Raw genomic sequence first — 19,848 nt, 5'->3', positions numbered from 1 at the left:
AAAGTAAGAAAATCTCTTATTTACCAAAAAAAGTAAGAAAGAATCGTACGAAACACCGCCACAAAAGTTTATATATTAGGCCAAAAGAGAGATCTGAAACTCCTATGCTAATCTAAATTAAAGCTGTAGCAGATTTATAGTTTGAAACTAAACATTGTTCAATTACAGCCACTTGCTTTTCTTTGGAATGTACAGCGAATACTAAGATATTTTCTTTTTGAATAGAAATATTCCCAAAGTGACTGCATTTTTTTACCCCAAAAAAAAAGAAAAAAGAAAAAAAAAAGTAACATATTAAAAAACAAACAACATAAGGTGCATAACACAGTGTGTTTTGCTAACACCTTCATTTTCTTGTCCTTTAGTGTAATTGACAATCTCTACCAACAATAAGCTTTTAAACGAAGAAACTCTTTTCTTATAATAACAGAAATTCCAGTCACTGAATTGGGCGCCCCAAGTGAACATTTCCCATATATAAGTGGGGAGTGCCTCCAACGTGTAGCGTAATTAATATGCTTACTTAATACTTAAACAGATAATAAATACAGAAAAATCTTCTTGTCGGTGACACATTACTTGTACGACCTTTCACTCTTAAATAGAAGACCAAAATTTCAATAAAATAAATAAAAAATTAATTGAAAAAAAAGAAAAAAAGAAAAAGCTGGGTTTTTAATTTTTTTTTTTTTCCAAAGCCAAAAAGGGAGGTGCTCTCAAAATCTTTCCATGGCAGAAAGCAAGCATGACACGTGGAAAGAGACTAGTGGTTGGCTTTCAGGCTTTTTTACATATTTGTTAGTTGGGAATTCAGCTTTATGTAATTGTAATTTTGGGCATATGGGACTTTGTGTGTGCATATACATATATATATATATATATATATAGATATGCCTTTATGAAAAGGATGGGCTTTGACAAAAACTTCGGGCGAGGTTTGCTCCCCTCCATGATCCCATAATTAGAAAGTTGGTGTCACATTCCTTCATTGTGCACGTTCCTTCTCAAACTCTGTTTTTTTTTTTTTTCCTCCTTTTTCTTTTTCTTTTTCTTCTTCTTCTTCTTTTATCATCTTTTTCTTTTTCATTTTGATTCAAACCCTTCTCTTTTTTCTTCTTCATCATCATCAAAAACTTTCCTTATGATTTCCATCTCTCCTCTTCTTGCATAGACATAGAAAGAGAGAGAGACAAGATAAAGACAGAAAAACCAGAGTTGCATCCTTTTGGAACTAACATTAACAGAAAGACACAGTTTTTTTGCATGATTTACATTGCCAGAAAGACACAGTTTTTTTGCATGATTTACATTGACAGAAAGACACAGTTTTTTTGCATGATTTTTTTGGTGTATTAGAGAGAGAGAGAGAGAGAGAAATAAAAGATGCTGCAAAGAGCTGCAAGCAATGCATATTCATGGTGGTGGGCCAGCCACATCAGGACAAAGCAATCAAAATGGCTGGAGCAAAACCTCCAAGGTAATAATACAGTTTCTTGGTTTTGATGGGATTTGTTTTAATGGTTAATCTGGATTATATGAATTTGTAGCAGCTAGTAATGAGATTTGAATCACAAGTGACGTTCCATATCTTTCTCTGTTCCATTGCCGCTATGTTTATGATTTCTTTGGCCGATAAATCTCATCATTGGTGTCCTTTGTTTTTGGGCTGTTAAATAAATAATTCAGCAGTTGATTGCTGGATTTAGATACTCCTTGCCCTTTTTATTAAGTTTGCAATAAATATATTTGAATTTTTCTTTTTTGAATTATTATATTTTAAATATTAACAGTTGGAAGATTTTTGTGACTCCATTGATATTGTATAGCGTTTGATCCACTTTTTCTCTCTGGAAAAGAATGTCCATATAACGCTAGACATGGTATTAATATCCTTGTGCCTTCAAAACTTAAATTTTATTAATTTCATTGTTCTGTGCATAAATTTCTGGTTTGAAACTTTTTATTTTGACACAGTATATATTATTTTATTTTGATATGTTAGATATCCATACATCAATTGGAAATAACACAGTATAGATTATTTTATTTTGATATGTTAGATATCCATACATTAAGGTGAAATAACAATCAGTAACTATCAACTTTTAACATATTATATGTTTTTCTTCATGAATTTCTTCGATTTCACTCATTCTGATTCTAATTTCTTTCTTCCCCTGTTAAGTTGAGGAATGGTTGAAATGTTTAATCATATGCACAAGAAAAGTAGTAAGTCTTTTTCATACATATATATATATATGTATATACTTTTAAAAAATAATAATAATAAAGTTTATTTACAGTTCCATAATACCGAATATGGTAGTTTGGAACAAGAATTTAAACAAACTTACACGTCTGCTTTCTTCGCTGATTTAGTACAAAGAATTGGCAGCTCAATTTTTCAGGAATAGGTATGATTGAGCTTGGTAATTTGTTTCCCTTGAATTATCCTTCTTAAAGGAATTACCAGTATATCAGAAACTGAGAGGGAAAAAAATTATCAGTTCTACCTTTTCATGTAAATCATCCAACAAATCCATAGATTGGTTCGAAGTTCAAAACTTCCTCATGGTACTGTGTTATTACTTTATGATAGAACACTGTGATTGATGAATTTAAAGAAAATTTTCGGCATTTATGCTATGATTCAAACATTGGTGCTTTAATGATTTAAAGTTTCATTAGCATAGTTAGCTCTAGCCTCATCAATTAAAAATTGAAATACAGAAATAGTATGCAAACCAAACCTTCATAATTAGAGGTGTAGTGTTTTCTTTCTTAAAAATTTAAAGACAGAAAAAAAGGAAAGCTTTATTTGTTTTCCTGGAAAAAAAAAAATCTAATGCAGTATCTGGAATTTTCAGATATGGAAGAAAAGGTGCAAAATACGCTTAAACTCATCGAAGAGGATGGAGATTCCTTTGCCAAGAGAGCAGAAATGTACTACAAGAAGAGACCAGAGTTGATAAACTTTGTGGAGGAATCTTACAGAGCTTACAGGTCCTTGGCTGAGAGGTATGACCACATTTCAACAGAGTTGCAAAATGCAAACAATACAATTGCTAGTATTTTCCCTGAACAAGTGCAGTTTGCAATGGACGAAGAAGATGAGTATACTTCACCTAGATTCCCCAAAAAGTTTCCCGTAGTCCCTAGAACAGATATCCCAAAAGTCCCAAAGGGTCCCATAAAAGACTTGAGGAGTGTCATTACAACAGCAACAGCTACAAAAAGATTTCAATCTAAGAAAACAGCAAAAGCAGCTACCAGTAAGACTACAGCACCTAAATCTGGTTTGAGCAAACCTCAGGCACTTGAGGATATCGACAAGTTTCAGAAACAGATTCTGGCCCTACAGACTGAGAAAGAGTTTATGAAGAGTTCTTATGAAAATGGACTTGCGAAGTACTGGGATATTGAGAAGCAGATCAAGGAGTTGCAAGAAAAAGTATGCAAATTGCAAGATGAATTTGGTGAGGGAATGGTCATTGAAGATGATGAGGCTCGGAGTTTAATGGCAACAGCAGCTTTAAAATCATGCCAAGAGACATTGGCTAAATTGCAGCAGAAACAGGAAAAATCGACTGAGGAAGCAAAACTTGAGTACCAAAGGATAAAGGCTGTCTGGGAGAAGCTAGTGTCTCTTAAGGATAAGTATCATAGCGATCAGATCGATGAGGAAAATCGAAATGGGAATGCTAAATCTGGCAAAGCAGTTAAAGGCCTAAAACCATTAGAACCAGAAGTTGGCATTCCAACAGAAGAGAGACAGAAGCTGGAGTTGATACGGGAGAAAATTAAGGCACACTTTGAAGGCGGGTCCAATTTCACTGTGACAGAAATGGCAGAGAAGATTGATGAGCTTGTGAATAAAGTGATTAGCTTAGAAACTGCAGTTTCATCACAGACTGCTCTTGTAAATAGGTTAAGAGATGAAACCGATGAGCTTCAAGCACAACTTCAAACTTTGGAAGATGATAAGGCAACTTTGATTGATGGCAAGAATACTTTGATCAATACGGTTAAAGAAATGGAGGAAAAATTGAAAGGAGTTCAGGATCTAAACCAAAGTTTCAGTGAACAAAATAGCAATCTCCAAACACATTTTACTGAAGCAAATTGTAATCTTGATCACCTTTCTGAGAAACTGCAAACAGTGAAGCTAGATGAGGAGCTCGAGGTCGCAAGCTCATCTGAAATATTTGAGAGTTCCCTCAGTGAAGACAAGTCGCCAAAACAGTTTGAAGAACAGGAAGATGTGCTAAATCCTCTTGAAGGTTACAAGACACTGCAGGGCGAGAAGTCAGGTGAAGAACTGAAGGTTATAGCTCCCTTGCAGAAAGAGCAGGGATCTCCAGGAGAATTGAGACTGTTTGAAGAATTGGAAAAACAGGAGGCAGCATCAGAGATGGGCAATGGTTCATCTCTGTCTGAAGTGATATCGGTAGAAGAGTTGAAAGAACGAGAAGCAGCACCAAGTATGGGAAATGGTTCATCTCCAGTAGAAGCAGTAACATTACAAGGGTTGAAAGAACAAGAGGCAGCAACAAAACTGGGAAATGTTTCATCTCCGGCTGGAGCGAGATCATTACAAGAGTTGAAAGAACATGAGGCAGCACCAAATCTGGGAAATGTTTCATCTTCATTTGTAGCAAGATCGCTAGAAGAATTGAAAGAAAATGAGGCAGCACCAAATCTGGGAACTGTTTCGACCGCAGGTGTAGTGAGATCATTAGAAGAGTTGAAAGAACATGAGGCAGCACCAAATCTAGGAAATGTCTCATCTCCAGCTGTAGCAATGTCAGTAGAAGAGTTGAAAGAACAAGAGACAGCACCAAATATGGGCAAAGGTCCTTATCCAGCCGCAACGAGATCAATGGAAGAGCATGCAGCAGTGCCAAATACAGGAAATGCTTCTACTACAGCTGCAATGAGATCGCTAGAAGAGCTGAAACAACAAATGGCAGAACCAAATATGGGCAATGCTTCATTTCCAGTTGAGGTGCAAGAGTTGAAAGCGCAAGAGGCAGCACCCAATATGAGAAATGCTTCATCTCCATATGAAGTGAGATCACTTGAAGAGTTGAAAGTGCAAGAAGCAGCACCAGATATGGGCTATGGTTCATCTCCAGCCGAAGTGAAATCAGTAGAACAGTCAAAAGAACAAGAGGACTCATCAAATATGCATGATGGTTCAGGAAATGTGAGGGAGACACTCAGTACTTCAGCAGGTGATCGACAAGAAAAAATTTGTCAATCTGGGGAAAATAACAAGTCAGATAATAAACTGCCAAACTTAAGTGATATGCAAACTTCATCACAGATTGTGGACGATTCTTCCCATGCGGAACCACAGGAACAGGAAACAGAGAAAGAAGATGAGCCAGATTGGCAGAAAATGTTTTTAAATGGAATAGAGAATAGAGAAAAGATTCTATTGACAGAGTACACTACAACTCTTCGAAGCTACAAAGATGTCAAGAAGAAGCTCAACGAATTTGAGAAGAAAACTCAGGACAGCCTCTTTGAGACATCAGTGCAGCTAAAAAACCTGAAGAATGCTAATGCCAAGAAAGACGAAGAGATCAGATCATTGCGTTTGAAACTAAGTCTTCTGCAACAGAGTTTGGAAGAAGATGTCGATTCCAGATCTTTCAAAGCTTCAGAAATGGAAAACCCAACAACTCCAACAGATGAGAAAGAAGATATTGATGCAATTCTAATTGACCAATCTTCGACCAACATGTCAGAAATTGAACAAAAATTTCGGATGGACATTGATGCACTGCTAGAGGAGAACTTGGATTTCTGGTTAAGGTTCAGCACTTCATTCCATCAGATACAAAAGTTTGAAACAGAAGCAAAAGATTTACAGTCGGAAGTCTCGAAGCTAGAAGATAAAAGAAAGAATCAAGAAGGAAGTAGTACTTTGAAACATTTGCTCAAGTCAGATGCAAGGCCACTGTACAAGCACCTCAGGGAGATACAGACAGAACTAACAGTATGGCTGGAAAAAAGTGTAGTACTGAAGGATGAAATGCAGTGCAGATTCACCTCTTTATGCAACATTCAAGAAGAAATAACACAGGCATTGAAGACAAGTGCTGAGGATGACGACTTCAAGTTTACGAGCTATCAAGCTGCCAAGTTCCAGGGTGAGGTTTTGAACATGAAACAAGAGAATAACAAGGTGGCAGATGAATTGCAAGCAGCGCTAGATCATGTGACAAACCTCCAACTTGAAGTGGATAAGACACTAGGCAAGTTGAATGAGGAATTTGCACTCTCTGGTTCGAGGAAACAACAGGAACCCCAGCTAAGTCACTCAGAGAGTCGCTCCAGAGTTCCTCTGCGATCATTTATCTTTGGTGTCAAACCAAAGAAGCAAAAGTCAATCTTCTCTTGTGTCAGCCCTGCAATGCATAGGAAATACCATGGTTTGAGAGCAGGACCTCCTCTGTAAATTCATTTCAATCATATGCTGCTCGGTTTCTTTCTTCTTTTGCTTTTTAAATTTACTGGAAGAATTTTTTCCCATTTTTTTGGTTGGTATAATTTTAACCGGTGCAGTGAGTTTTTTCTTTTTTTTTATTTATTTTTTGTTTACTATGATTTTTGTTGTTTTGGCATTTGAGAGTATGTTTACCACACGTCTATAGTTTGTAGTTATCGACCTAGAGAAACATTGTTAAATGTATTTTTAATTGATTTAGACAATTTCTGGTGGATTATCTCTTTCAAAGAGTTCTAAAGACCAATCTTTCATTTCTCCAATACAAGTCCAGATATAATTTATTTCTTCATATTAGACTCATTGGAAATTCTCAGAAACAGAAACAGTTACAATTATGTTGCACTTTCAATTTCTTCTATTATGACTGAAAAATAACTCATGTAGCTTATTGAAGATGCTTGAAGGATGATCTTTAAATTGTGCTCATTGATTTTTAAGGTATGTTGATCTGATTACATTTGTGACTTGATACATAGCTGTTTTCTCTCACCTTTCTTTATCTATTTTTGTACATTAAAGTTGTTATCAGTGTTTCAAATTATGTCTTTTCTAAATCTCTAAATCCCCAACCAAACCCAGTTTTCAGATATACATTCAAAATTCCATGTTCTCAATGATGTAAAGAAAAGCTAATAGAAAAATCACACTTGTAAAAAGTCTATTATTACGTATGGTTCTGTAACTTACATTCAGAAGCTACAATTTCCCCATCAATGCACATGCAAGGAAGCATTGGAGGGATGATCATCTTATTTATCATCTGAAACTTCATTCCATTATGATATTACAGGCTGCCCAGCACACATAACAAATTAACATTTCTACAGGTCGCACAACATTCGGCAGTAATCATAATGACTAGGTGAACACCATAACAAGCCAATCCATAAACTTTCCCAGCCACAGAACTAATTCTAATACCTTTATTCCGTCATTTTTATTGACCCAGATATGCACAAAGGATTCCAAAAATACTAATTCTAGTTGCCTTTCTTTTTCCCTTCAACTATTCAGCCACCAAGTACAGACAACTTTCCACCACCCACATATCAGAAAAGCCTGTTCCAACAACAGAGATAAGCCAAGTTCATGGCTCTTTCGCACCAAATGATACTTCTGATACCACTTTTGCTCCCCTTCCCTGGGCCATGTATAGGCCTATGTGATGCATCAGATTCTGTCATCAAAAGAAGAAACAGGAAGGATTATAATTTCTAAGAAACTAATGTATAAATATGGAAAGCAGGTAAAAATTTCGTATCCCACAATTGAAGGCGCGCTTAAAAGAGATCACCTTTATCCAAACTCCATTAAACCGCATACAGAAGGAAAAAGGCTTACTAGCTATAGTTCATTTACCCAATAGGCCTCTGAAAACTCATCTTTTGTGTTTTGCTTTTTGCTCTATGGTATATAAAATCAGTCCACAAACTCAAAAGAATCAGGCTTCACTCATCCATCTCTTATCCCTTCACGTCTAGAATTACAACATTAATGCTTTTGATTCTAGAACATCTTGCCATGATTGTGGCTGGATTGACTCCTTTTATCTCCAATTAAATAAAATCAAGAACCAAACTAGAACAGAACCGATGTATGTACTCCTATTAATACAAGCGTCTTTTACCTTAAAAAATAAAAAATAAAAAATAAATAAATTCTCCACATCTAACAAATGATAACAAAAGAAATAACAGTTTTAACATGAAAGAATTCAACCGCTAAAGCTTAAATGGAAACCTCCAATCCACTCCATACTTTTCCACTAATGCTACTAATGCAATTTTATAATCAGAAGCGTGTCAATGCTCAATTAAATATATTCTAGGCTTTATAAACTGCATTACAACATTTTGAATGCAATTTTTGATAACTCAGTTTAAATATCACAATATGCAGATTCACATATCAGAATAGGGCAACTTAGCTGTTTAATTGTTCAAAGTACCTGAGGATGAGATATAACATTGTTGGCAGTCCTAGCAACCTCAACTGGAATATCAAAAGTTGCACAGCCACCGGAGTACACAATCACATCCTCGAGAGGAGTAAGAATACGACGATTTCTTGCAGATAATGCAGAGCATGCAAAATCCAGCACACATACGTCCGTGCATATTCCCACGACCACAATCTTTAAAAACCCAACAAAAGAATGGAAATGAATAGAAAGAAATAACAGAAAACACACATAATCATTCTTTCCCACTACTTATTCAATTAAAGTGTAAAATAAGAAGCAGAAAATGCTCACAGCTTTGATCTGATTATTCTTAACCCAATCAACAAACACGTTAGATCCGTCTTTCTCAATCGAACCAAGATACCCATCAATGCAATCTTTGCATCTAAGCGTTGCATTAGGCTCATTCTCCAACCATTGCAGGGCTGCGCATAAAAAGACAGAAAGCAACACAACACGACAAAAGGAAATGCAAAATACATCAAACCGTTGTTCTTTTTTTTCTTTTTTTTTTAATATTTTATTTTATTTTATTTTATTTTTTTATTCCTAATTAAGAAACTTGGATAAGTTAAGAAAATTGAAAATATATACTAAGCCAAAAAAACGAAAACAAAAACAAAGCAAAATAAGAGAAACAAAGGGTACCCGGAACTAGTTTAGCTTCTTCAGTTCCGGCTATGCAATGAGGAGGATAAGGATGCTCGGGAATATCAGGATGATGGGAATCAAGGAAAGCAAATACGGGCCATTTCTTCTCACAGAACGCTCTGGCAAGCTTCACGGTCTCCTCCACCATTGTAGAAATCTGCTCATCGGGCTGCCTTGGAGCCTGCAGACCATTATATATATATATATGCATATTAAGCTTGCAAAAATATAAACCTTTATGGATCAAGTATTGCTTTTGCCTACTAAAAATGGCGATTGGGTATATGGAAAAAGGAAAAAAAGAAAAAAAAAAAAAAAGTTACCAAATTGCCAGCACCAACGGTACAGAAACCATTAACAACGTCCACAATGACAAGACCAGTAGTAACATCCCCAGAAAGCAAAATGGATTTTTGTTCAACGGGAAGCTCCTCCTTCACTAATCCAAGCGTCTGGGAAACCATTCTTTTATTCCTCCTTTCCTTTTTCAAAGGTAAACAAGACAACCTCAAAGGTTTTAGAGGTTCCATAAAAACCTTTCAACAGAACCAAAAATAACACGGAAAAAAATAATAATAATAATAATATATACCCAAAATCCAAAAAAATGAAGAAAGCAAGAGATGGATTTTAATTACTGGCAGCGTATAAAGCTTTTCTCTAGCTCTTTCTTTCAAAGCTTGAGACTTTTTTCAGAATAAATATCAGCGAGCAGCAGATCAAAAAGAATACCAAAAGCAAACCAAATTCCAAGTCATTCGAGTCTTTAGCAGAGACTAAAAATATATACAGAAAAACCTCCTATAGTAACAAAATCCTATTCCTTAATTCACCCAAAAAAAAAAAGAAAAAAAAAATTTAAATTAAATAAATAAATCTTTTCCTTAAACAGAGGAAGTGAGGGCCCCACAGACCACAGTGCCGTCACCAAGCCGATATGAGAGGAATGGATCATATACTTCTACAACTACGATACAAAATCGTATCAGCAAAAAATTAATAATGGTTAAATAATAAAATTTTTGGTAATGGGCAAACAACAGACAACTTACCAAACCACACCGTTGTTTATTGCTTATTGTTTTGACTTTTTTTTTTTTTTTTTTAGTTTATCATCTACGATTGGGATTGTGTATCTCCATGCTAATTTTAGTATATTTCCTAATGCAAATTGGGTGTGATTCCGATCCCACGACCATTAAGTAACCAAGAAAAATATTTACGATAATTATAAAAATACAATCTTTTGTGGGCTCCCATTGGCTGACTGTCGCTGTCTATTCTATTTCCATAGTTTGTCGTTTTATTTGCTTTTTCAATCTTTTACCAAAAAACAAGATATATGTATATAATTTCCTTTTTCTATCTTTTGAATTTTCAGACGCAATCAAACTCTCAAATGTTGGAAAATTGGAATGGACTTATGTTTGTTTACAGTCAACTGTCCACTGTTCCTAATAATACTTTGTTTAACGCGACCATTAAGTTAAAATTTTATCATATTTTTGTTTTTCTTTTTTCCATTGTTCTCATAAATATAACTACTAAAAATTTGATTAAAACAAAATTATCACATCTGATTATCAGGACAGAAAAAAAAAAAAATTCATTGCGTTTGCTGTTAGATGGATAACTCAAAAACTTTTAGTAGACAAAATATCATTCCTGCAAGGTTTACTTTTTAATAGACAAAATATTTACTACCGAGAGAAATTAAAACTTTAATAAAAATAATATATATTTAAGATGAAAAAATAAAAATAAAAATGTATATACAACCCATGACAATAAGTATCACCATGGCAGGAAGCTTAGGTAACTAGTATTACAGCAGAAGATCATGAACTCTGGAACAAAAACCTTCATTTGCCCTTTTTATCTTGTGGGAGTTGAAAACCCATAAGCCCAAGCAAATTGGAAGCAGGACCAGGAAGGCCTTGTTGGGAAGAAAAAGAATCAAGGAAGCTCTTTACAAGGTTCACATCCGCATCCACAGGAGTGAAGTCCTCATCCATATCTTCCGACCCCTTTGATGTTCCCTAACAAGCACAAATTAATCAAGTTTTAATATTTGAAATCACGAGACTACAAAAACAGACATTACGAGAAAACACGAGATATGAATGGCATGTACATGATCATCTCCCCGCCAAAAGCAAAGGCATACATACAATTTAGGATAGAGAAATCCTAAGAACTTGTGATGGAACAGTTTAAATTTAAAACTTTTGAGATTTCACAGGCAAACACGTGAAGGAGAAACAACATACTTGCCAAGGGGGAAAAAAGAAAAAAATTCTAACCACTGTACATCTGGAAAGGGACCATCTTTATCTATAACACTATAGAAAGGTATATTTTTTGGTATGCAAATGTTTCTATATGATTTAAAAATTCGTGGTTACTCAAGAGTGCAAAAGATATGAAATCTACCTCTTTCTTTTGTGGGGCTTGCTCGTTGGCACGAATAAAACTTTTCTCAAGTGTGGTGCTCTTCAGTTCCTCATTCAAAGCATCAGAATAGGAATGCATGAAAACATCCTCCCCATCCCCATTTACTTCAGAAGGTTCTGCAATATCACTTCCATCTTCAGACTCATCTGAGGATATTTAAAGGGATTAAAAAAAAAATAAAGGGGTCAAAAAGCCATTCCAAAAATAGGAGTTCAGATGAATACATTTTGGCACCATTAGCACATGACATACATGATGAGCCCAAAAGTAAAGAACTGATGCAAGTCTATCTAATGAAGTCAAATAACCAACAATAGAAACAACTTAATTCACATTGTGACCATGCATCCAACTCTAATTCATCAGAACATAAGCAGCAAGTATCAGACAAACTATGGTTCATTATTATCTCACATCGCTTCAGCATGAACCTCCACTTCTGCAGACTGCAGTGTCGGGGAAAGAAACAACTATTCCAAGCCATACAGCATAGAGTATGTATCCAAAGGAAAAACTTATATGCTGTATCCTACGCAACTCAAATGTGCAACATTTTGTACTGATTCTACCGTCAGATAATATTCCACCTAGAATGAATAATCAACTTCCAAATTGTTGCATGAAGATAGACACAATGACAACAGGATCTATTGGGTCTAGTTGTAACACTTTGTAAAAACAAGGGATTGTTAAAGATCCACTGAATGATTAGGATCTAATCCAGCTTCCTTCTGAGTGGAAAGAATTAAAAGAAAGAAAATAGATACCAGCAGTTCAGCTGATATGACCAATAAAAGTACTATTATATTGTTGTTGAGTTAATTTGGAATAGATTCTTATAAGCTTTGGGGTTTTCTTATTTAGGATTGGTTTCTATTAGGGTTTCTCAGTTGACAGATTGTAGTTTTGTATTTTGGAAGATAAAGGCTTCACACATTTGCAAGCAGCCAGTGTTACTATAATAAAGTTCTATATTATGGAAGCCACAGAGATAAAGAACTGAATAACCCAAAGCATCTAACATAACTTTCTATCTGTGAAAAATCATGCAATAAAAATAAGCTGTCCAATCTGATAAATATATAATGATGCATAACTCACCAAAATCCAAGTCAGAGGAGGACCCTTCTTCAAAATCATCATCACAAGCATCATCTTGAGAACCTTGGCGCTTCATTATTGATTCCATTTCTTTAATGAAGCTGTCCACGTCTAGGTTCACTTCTTTTAGGTCCCTTCAAAAGAAATGTAACAGGATACAATTAGATCAATTGTACATCCTACAAACACTGGAGATATAAAGGATTGGCACTTCAAAGATGGTTCATGATATTCACATATGATATTTTACCAAAAAGATAAAAATCACATATGATAAGTAACTTAAAGCAAATTTGCAGGAACATTTACAACTGCACATGGCATGCTCTACACTAATTAATGATATTAGCATCTTACTCATCCAATTAAAGCATACAACTAAACTCCAACATGGTTTATCAAATGAGAGGAGCCCAGATCAAATGACACAAGATAAAATCAGCAACAGGTCTAAGGTCATGGACTCTAAGTCTATCTAAAGCCAGTTTAATCTTAACATCATCACAATCTAATCCAGCTGTCACAATCATAAATCAAGCATATCCTATCTAACAACAGCACCATGGAAAAATCATTAGACTTGGAAACATGAGAAAGAACATGATGTCAGCTGCTGGTCCAAGAATGAGAAAACATCAAACATTGAAGCAAACAAGACACTGTAGCCTTTAGCTTAATACCACAAACAACTGAAAGACAGAAAAGTAGTCTGCAACACATTAGAAGTAAAGAAGAAGCCACCAGCCACCAAGATTCGATTTTACATAAAACAAGAATGAACAAGGAACTACATTACATAAAGTCACAGCTCAAGTTATGAAACTTCAAAGTATTTCAATTTCCAACAACCAAATCAAAAAAGGCAAGATTTATCTGCACATAATTCGTAGTTATTTGTGTGTTGGTGAAAATGAGAGACTTTATAAGTAACAAAAAAATTCACATATTGTTAAGTAACTTAAAGCAACTTTGCAGGAAGATTTACAGCTACACAAAACATGCCCTACACTAACTAATGATATCAACATCTTGCTCATCCACTTAAAGAATAAAACTAAGATCAACTGACACAAGACAACATCATCAGGGCTAAGGTTCATGGATTCTAACTCTATCCAGTATCCAGATTAAGTATCCATCTAGAGTCTAGAATCTAAAGCCACTTTAATTTTAATACCACACTCTAATCCAGCTGTCACAATCATAAATCAAAACATATCCTGTTGAACAACAGCACCATGGATCGGAAACATGAGAAGGAACACAGGGGCAGCTGCTGGTCCAAGAATGAGAAAGAAAAAATCAAACATTTAGGAGCAAACAAGAGACTTTAGCCTTTAGCTTAACGCCACAAACAACTAAAAGAAAGAATAGTATGCAACTCATTAAAGGTAAAGTAGCAGCCAATAGCCACCAAGATTCAAGTTTACACAAAACAAGAATGAACAAGGAACTGCATTACATAAGTCACGGCTCAATTTATGAAACTTCAAAGCTTTTCAATTTCCAACAACCACAATAAAAAAGGCAAGCTTATTTGCACATGTCATGCTTATTTGTGTGTGTGTTGGCGAAAATGAGGGACTGAAAATAAAGATGCACCAACCTGTTCTCAGGAACCTCAGCTCCCTTATAGCTTGAAACCTTATGGACAAATGCCTGCATCGTTTTAGCTATTTCACCAGGATCAAACTCATCAACTTTAGAACTGGATGATGGACCAGCATCTTGAGGAATATTCATCTTTTGCTTGTCTTTATGTTTCAAATTATAAAGTTCCAGCTCCTTTTGTCTCTCTAGAAGAGCATAGTTCAAATCTTCTTCTCCATTGTAGAGCCAGGAATCATCATCTGATGGAGGAACCTCTTGACCCCTAAAGTCCTCAGCAGAATGAGGTAATGCAAGAATCTCATCTACAAGTCTCACAGGAGCACTCATCATCTCACTGCGACAACAGTGACATCTAGTTAATTAACAATTCCAATGACAACTGTATTTATCCCTAGCCCATTAAGCATAGCAACAAATGCATATATATATATATATATATATATATATATATTACTATGGTTGTCTTCCTACTTAGAAACTTTTAGTATCCCAACTTAAAAATGAAAAAGATAATCTAACACTAAAAGTACCTGGCTCTTGAAAACGAAGAACTACTCCTGTAATACTCCTCGGCATTCTGCATCAACCGGCGATACTCTTTGGACCCAGGAAGCAGCCCTTCAAAGTATCCGCTCCTTTCCAAACTCTCCTTAAACGCTTCCCATGTACTCCCTTTCCCTTCCAAACCCTCCCGCTTCCGCTGCTGATACATCATCTCAAACCCACAAGCAATCTTCATTCCCAGTTCAGCCTCTACAAACTCTGATGCAGAGCTCCTATTCGGCATTGGATAGCACTTGGGTGCCTGAAACGTCTGCTGCACCAACTGTGCGTACATCGCTCTAGACATCTTCACCGACACACATACCAACTCTTTCTCTCTCCCTTTGCTCAAGAACCTCTCCATTTTCGCCGCGTACTTCATCGTATCTATATCGCGGTCGTAGAAGCCCTCCACCGCCAATGAAATCAAGCAAGGCTCGTGTTTCAAAACCTGAGCAACCGACACCGGAACCCTAACCCTAACCCTATGCATATCCCTCCTTGCCCTGTCCGGATATTCCGATATCCTATTCTTCACCATGGTTTGGACAGACTCAGACGCCCTCGAATCCCCACCGCAATTGGCGATGAATTTCAAGGAATCTTCGAGACTCGGGCTGGGAAAACGATCTCTCGGAACGATATGCAAGTCGCCGCTGCGAACGAAGACCCTATTGAGGCTGTTCTCGGGATTGAGCCAGCGAGGGAGGTGGAAAGCGGCTTCAATGAGCAAGAACTCGCCGTCAGTGTCCCAAACTCGAATGGAGAGGTTTGGAAATCTCCGGGAGATTTCGAAGAGGAGAAAAACGGCGAACCACTCGTCGTCGAGGTTGTCACCGTATCGGAGCTTGCCATGGAGGTGAGGAAGGTGGTTGGAGCAGAGGCATGAAGGCTTGGGAAAGTTTGAGACTGATAGGGTGAAGGGTTCGTGCTGCCATATATAGTCGGCGGTGAAGGGAGTGAGGGTTTGGAGGATTTGAAGGTGCAGGGATTGCAGGGAAGTAACATCAGAGGGTTTTAAAGAAAAATCGGGGAAGATGGCATAGAAAACGGTGTCGTCTGGAAGCCTGGAGCTTTTCTGTGAGAAAATGGAGGAAGAAGAAGAAGAAGGTTCGGGCTCTACGGTCGCCATTTGAGTTGCTCACAGTCGTTTTGCTGGTTGCGCTCGTGAATGTTCCTGGTTTTTCCTGAAACTGCCGCCACTGAAAACGGTTCATATTTATATTTGAATATTTATAAATTATTGTAGAAAGAAAAATAAAATTACAATTTTTCATTGAAAATTGTAGATGTACAAAGTAAATGGTTTAATTTCTACAAACAAGAAAAAAAAAGTAAATGGTTTAATAAAAAAAATTATGTTAATTACAATTTAATCAGGGTATTTTTACCAAATAATAATATTTTATGCTTTTATTTGGAATATCAAAGAACAGTTTCACAATTATTTTTAATTTTTTTTTTACGTAATTTAATATTATAGTATGCTTAATTGAATAGACAGTGAAAATATCAAATACTATGAAATACAAATTGACAATTATGTATGGCAACATTTGGATAATTGACAAGTCGATAAAACTTGAATACCTCAGTAAAACAGTATCATATCATTTATCATTTATATCGAAAAAGAAATTAGTTTATAGATTTTCCAGCGAAAATAATAGATTGCTACTTTGATAAATGACATAATGGAAATCATTTTTTTTTTTTGTCTTGTTTTATGAAAATGAGATTTTAAGTTATTTATCAAAGGAAAAAAATATATGAAAACAATACATATAAATATATATATATATATATATATATTGCAACAATACTCCTCAACTTGGTAGATTTTAACATTTCTTTTTTGAATTATAACTATTGAATTTTATTAGGATCATAACTTAACTATTACTTTTACTCAGCACAAAAAAAAAAATATATATATATATATATATATAACTATTATTATTAACTTTTTGAAGTTACATGAGAATGAAGTGTAAAATTTGATAATAGTGCAAATTATGTTTTATTTCCATCCAATACTTATAGGCTATAGCAATCTTTTTTATTTATTATTATTATTAATACTTACAGTAATCTAATAATCGTTCTCATATGCTTACAAACTGTGTCTACAGTTCTAAACAATAAAGAATAAATGTTAAATACTATAACTGTACAAGTAAATTACAAAAAGAGGAAAAATCCGATATCATATTAGATTACAATATAATCTAAATTGATGAGAGGGATTAGAACTTTATTCTTAGAATTGTATTCTTAGAATATCTTTAATGGTATTGTATTTTGCTATTATAATGTCAAATTTAGACATAAATGGTTTTTTTTTTTTTTATCTATTCAATTACACATTATAAAATTTGACAATTACATTTTTAATGATAAATTTGACATTTAAAATGCAATTGTCAAATTTTGATAGTAAGCTCCATTGTAATAAAGTTTATAACAACCTATCACTATTTGATACTTAAATTTTATTTGATCCATTGTAATAAAGTTTATAACAACCTATCATTATTTGATACTTAAATTATCATTTTAAAAAAAATTATAATTTTTTTTTTTGAATAATAACTGGTTTTCAATATCATTCAATAATATTTATAATTTATTAATATCAAAGTTAAAAATATTAATAATAAAATAGCATTAATCGTCGAAGATGATATTAGTAATTTTATCGGTCAACCCATGTATCCGAAGCTTGTCTGCTCCGAGTCTCCCTGTCTAGTTTCTTTATGTTTTTCTCCAAATTTGAATTCCCAAAAAACCCTTAAAAAAAAAAAAAGAGGAAAAAAAAAAAAAAAGAGCCAGAATCCTGTTATTATTGAGTGATTGTGAAGCGAGTGAGTCGGATTGAAGTAGAAAGGGATTAGGGAAGTGAAAAGAGAAATATTCGAGGACTTAAAAAGAAAACCCGAGTACAGCAGAATAAAACCCTCCTTAATTAAACGATCCAGATTAAACCTCCAATTCAACCAATCGTACCTTCAAAAAAAAAAAAAAAAAAAAAAACAGAAAACCGGTGGCAAAACAAAAGGTTGTCTCTCTCTCTCTCTCTCACACAGAGCGAGACGTTCCCAATTGTGTCGGTTACCTTTTTTGGGCAATGTGTTACGGTCAGCAACAGCAGCGGTCCTTCTCCAGAGACGACGACGGAAACCTAACCCCATCGCGGACTCTCCGGTCTGCGATCGACAACGCCGTCGTCGTCGAAGATCTGCGTGGTCGGCTTGCGGAGACAGAGGCTCGTTTGGAGCGCGCCAGGGCTCGTGAAGCCGAGCTTAGCCGCCAGCTTGAAGAGATGAAGCGCTTCGTCTCCGTCATGGAGATCCTCGAGACCTACCTCAAACGACGATTCCGAGAACAACAGCAACACGTCGCCACCCTCTTCTCTCCTCTGCCTCACAAATAATCATTTTTACAAAATCCCCTCCTCCGGTGATTGAATTTTTTAACACTTTTAAATCCCTTGTCCTGTTGTCCATACTAAAATTTATCAACTTTCTTTCTTTCCGTCTAATATATATATATATATATATATAATGAATTTGGGTTGATTATGCTGTCCTGTAATGTTTATTTTTGTAAACAAATTATTATCAATCTTTATGCATATTCGTTTCTGTGAAATTTATATGTGAAATACATGTACTGGAAATTCATAAAGAACCATTGTTTATTCTAGTGCTTGTACTAGTGCACTGAAGATTTTCTTAATCTACATATAGATTTGTATATAAATATATATATGTAGATGTAATTATGTATGTTGGGTTCCTTGCTAGTTCATGGTGTTTTTTAGACATGGGTCTGCAGTTTGTTTTGGACCCATCATCCAAATGTTTCATTTCTGTTGCTAATTCACATACACTGGACTTGAATCGTGTATCTGAATCATTCAAAATAACCTTTTTATCATTTTTATTTTTTTTCCCATCTTTTTGTTTCTAGTGTTTTGTCTGCTGTGATTGAAGAGTAAAATGCTTATTCTACTTGTGCTACATGTTGATTGTTGTAGATATACATTGTTGGGAAGGTTTTTAACACTTTTTTTTTATTATTATATATTTTTTGGGAGACTTGGTTGGCCAATTTATATTGAAGTTTGAAGCCTGCCAACACTAACAGGAAGTAGATAAAAAATGTTAGTAACTAAGAGATAGTGGAAAGGCTTCTTTAAATTACTTATTCTGGCCTCTAAGCAAGATGATCGTTTGGCTTATAATATGTTGTACTTTCCCAATATTATTGGCTATTGGCACAAAGGTAATGGATTAAATTCCCAATCCACCAACTGAATTCAAATTTGGTTACTAAATTTTATTTTACATATTCAGTTTGTTCTGCTTTTAATAGGTTTAAATGAGCTTTTAATCGGTGTAAATGATTAGTTAATGACAATTCTTGTGAAACGTAGGAAGAGTTGGATTATGGTTAGGAATGCCATAACGGCATAACGATTGCATAAACTTCTTTTACTTATCCTGTTTTAGGATGCAGGTACAGTATTTGTGATTTCTATTGACCCAAAGCCAGGGAGAAAGAGGTTTTCAAATTGACTCTGAACTTATAATTAACTAAGATTTATTGCATGTTGACCATATTGGTGTTTCATTATACGAATTATTTTCTATGATTTCTTTAAAAAAAAAAAAAAAATCGTGGGAGGTTGGCTTAGGAATCGAACCCTATGTGAAGCTATAAAAATATATATGTATGTGTGTGTGTAATAGTGATATACATAATTAGAAGATGAAATCGTCCATGAATTTTATGATCTTAATAATATGTATGTATGGTTTGTATTTTCGTGCATAATTATTTAGAATTAATTATAAAAATTGTGTTTCACGAACTATATTATTCAGCATGTGACTAGTTGGCCTAAGGCCCTCAAAATCCCATGGCTGGTCTTTATAATCACAAATTAGGCTGCTAAAATATTAATGACCTAACAATATTAGTAATGATTCTTCACCCCCCCCCC

The 19,848-nt window shown here is 35.0% G+C and overlaps 4 protein-coding genes across 8 annotated transcripts; 2 read left to right on the top strand and 2 right to left on the bottom strand.

Moving 5' to 3' along the window:
* The first annotated feature begins 912 nt into the window (after positions 1 to 912).
* LOC107425160 (protein NETWORKED 2D) lies at positions 913 to 6,745 on the top strand. Its single transcript, XM_016035104.4, has 2 exons — positions 913 to 1,477; positions 2,868 to 6,745. Exons 1-2 carry the CDS (start codon positions 1,384 to 1,386, stop codon positions 6,464 to 6,466), a joined length of 3,693 nt encoding a protein of 1,230 aa, XP_015890590.2. The 5' UTR covers positions 913 to 1,383; the 3' UTR covers positions 6,467 to 6,745.
* Positions 6,746 to 7,147: 402 nt separating this feature from the next.
* On the bottom strand, positions 7,148 to 9,980 carry LOC107425159 (nicotinamidase 1). 4 transcript variants are annotated; one of them, XM_016035102.4, is made up of 6 exons: positions 9,724 to 9,980; positions 9,455 to 9,608; positions 9,129 to 9,312; positions 8,772 to 8,905; positions 8,466 to 8,651; positions 7,148 to 7,694 (listed from the first exon to the last, which is right to left on the bottom strand). In XM_016035102.4, exons 2-6 carry the CDS (start codon positions 9,593 to 9,595, stop codon positions 7,605 to 7,607), a joined length of 735 nt encoding a protein of 244 aa, XP_015890588.1. In that variant the 5' UTR covers positions 9,596 to 9,608; positions 9,724 to 9,980; the 3' UTR covers positions 7,148 to 7,604. The 4 variants fall into 4 exon arrangements, with proteins under 4 accessions (XP_015890588.1, XP_015890585.1, XP_015890586.1 ...); XM_016035099.4 differs by having other exon boundaries at positions 9,455 to 9,613; positions 9,724 to 9,979; XM_016035100.4 differs by having other exon boundaries at positions 9,455 to 9,613; positions 9,770 to 9,979.
* Positions 9,981 to 10,840: 860 nt separating this feature from the next.
* LOC107425158 (protein ecdysoneless homolog) lies at positions 10,841 to 16,067 on the bottom strand. Of its 2 annotated transcripts, none has more exons than XM_016035098.4 (5): positions 14,828 to 16,067; positions 14,293 to 14,631; positions 12,687 to 12,820; positions 11,565 to 11,701; positions 10,841 to 11,170 (listed from the first exon to the last, which is right to left on the bottom strand). In XM_016035098.4, the coding sequence occupies exons 1-5, from the start codon at positions 15,970 to 15,972 to the stop codon at positions 10,994 to 10,996; spliced, it is 1,932 nt and encodes a 643-aa protein (XP_015890584.2). In that variant the 5' UTR covers positions 15,973 to 16,067; the 3' UTR covers positions 10,841 to 10,993. The 2 variants fall into 2 exon arrangements, with proteins under 2 accessions (XP_015890584.2, XP_015890583.2); XM_016035097.4 differs by having other exon boundaries at positions 11,565 to 11,731; positions 14,828 to 16,065.
* A 1,782-nt stretch (positions 16,068 to 17,849) lies between these two features.
* LOC107425148 (protein SKIP34) lies at positions 17,850 to 18,545 on the top strand. Its single transcript, XM_016035089.4, has one exon. The coding sequence runs from the start codon at positions 17,968 to 17,970 to the stop codon at positions 18,271 to 18,273; it is 306 nt and encodes a 101-aa protein (XP_015890575.1). The 5' UTR covers positions 17,850 to 17,967; the 3' UTR covers positions 18,274 to 18,545.
* Positions 18,546 to 19,848: the final 1,303 nt, after the last annotated feature.

This window comes from Ziziphus jujuba, chromosome 7, assembly GCF_031755915.1.
Source record: "Ziziphus jujuba cultivar Dongzao chromosome 7, ASM3175591v1".
Taxonomy (NCBI): Eukaryota; Viridiplantae; Streptophyta; class Magnoliopsida; order Rosales; family Rhamnaceae; genus Ziziphus; species Ziziphus jujuba.
Note: the sequence above shows the minus strand (reverse complement) of the source record. Positions and strands in the feature narration are given on the sequence as shown.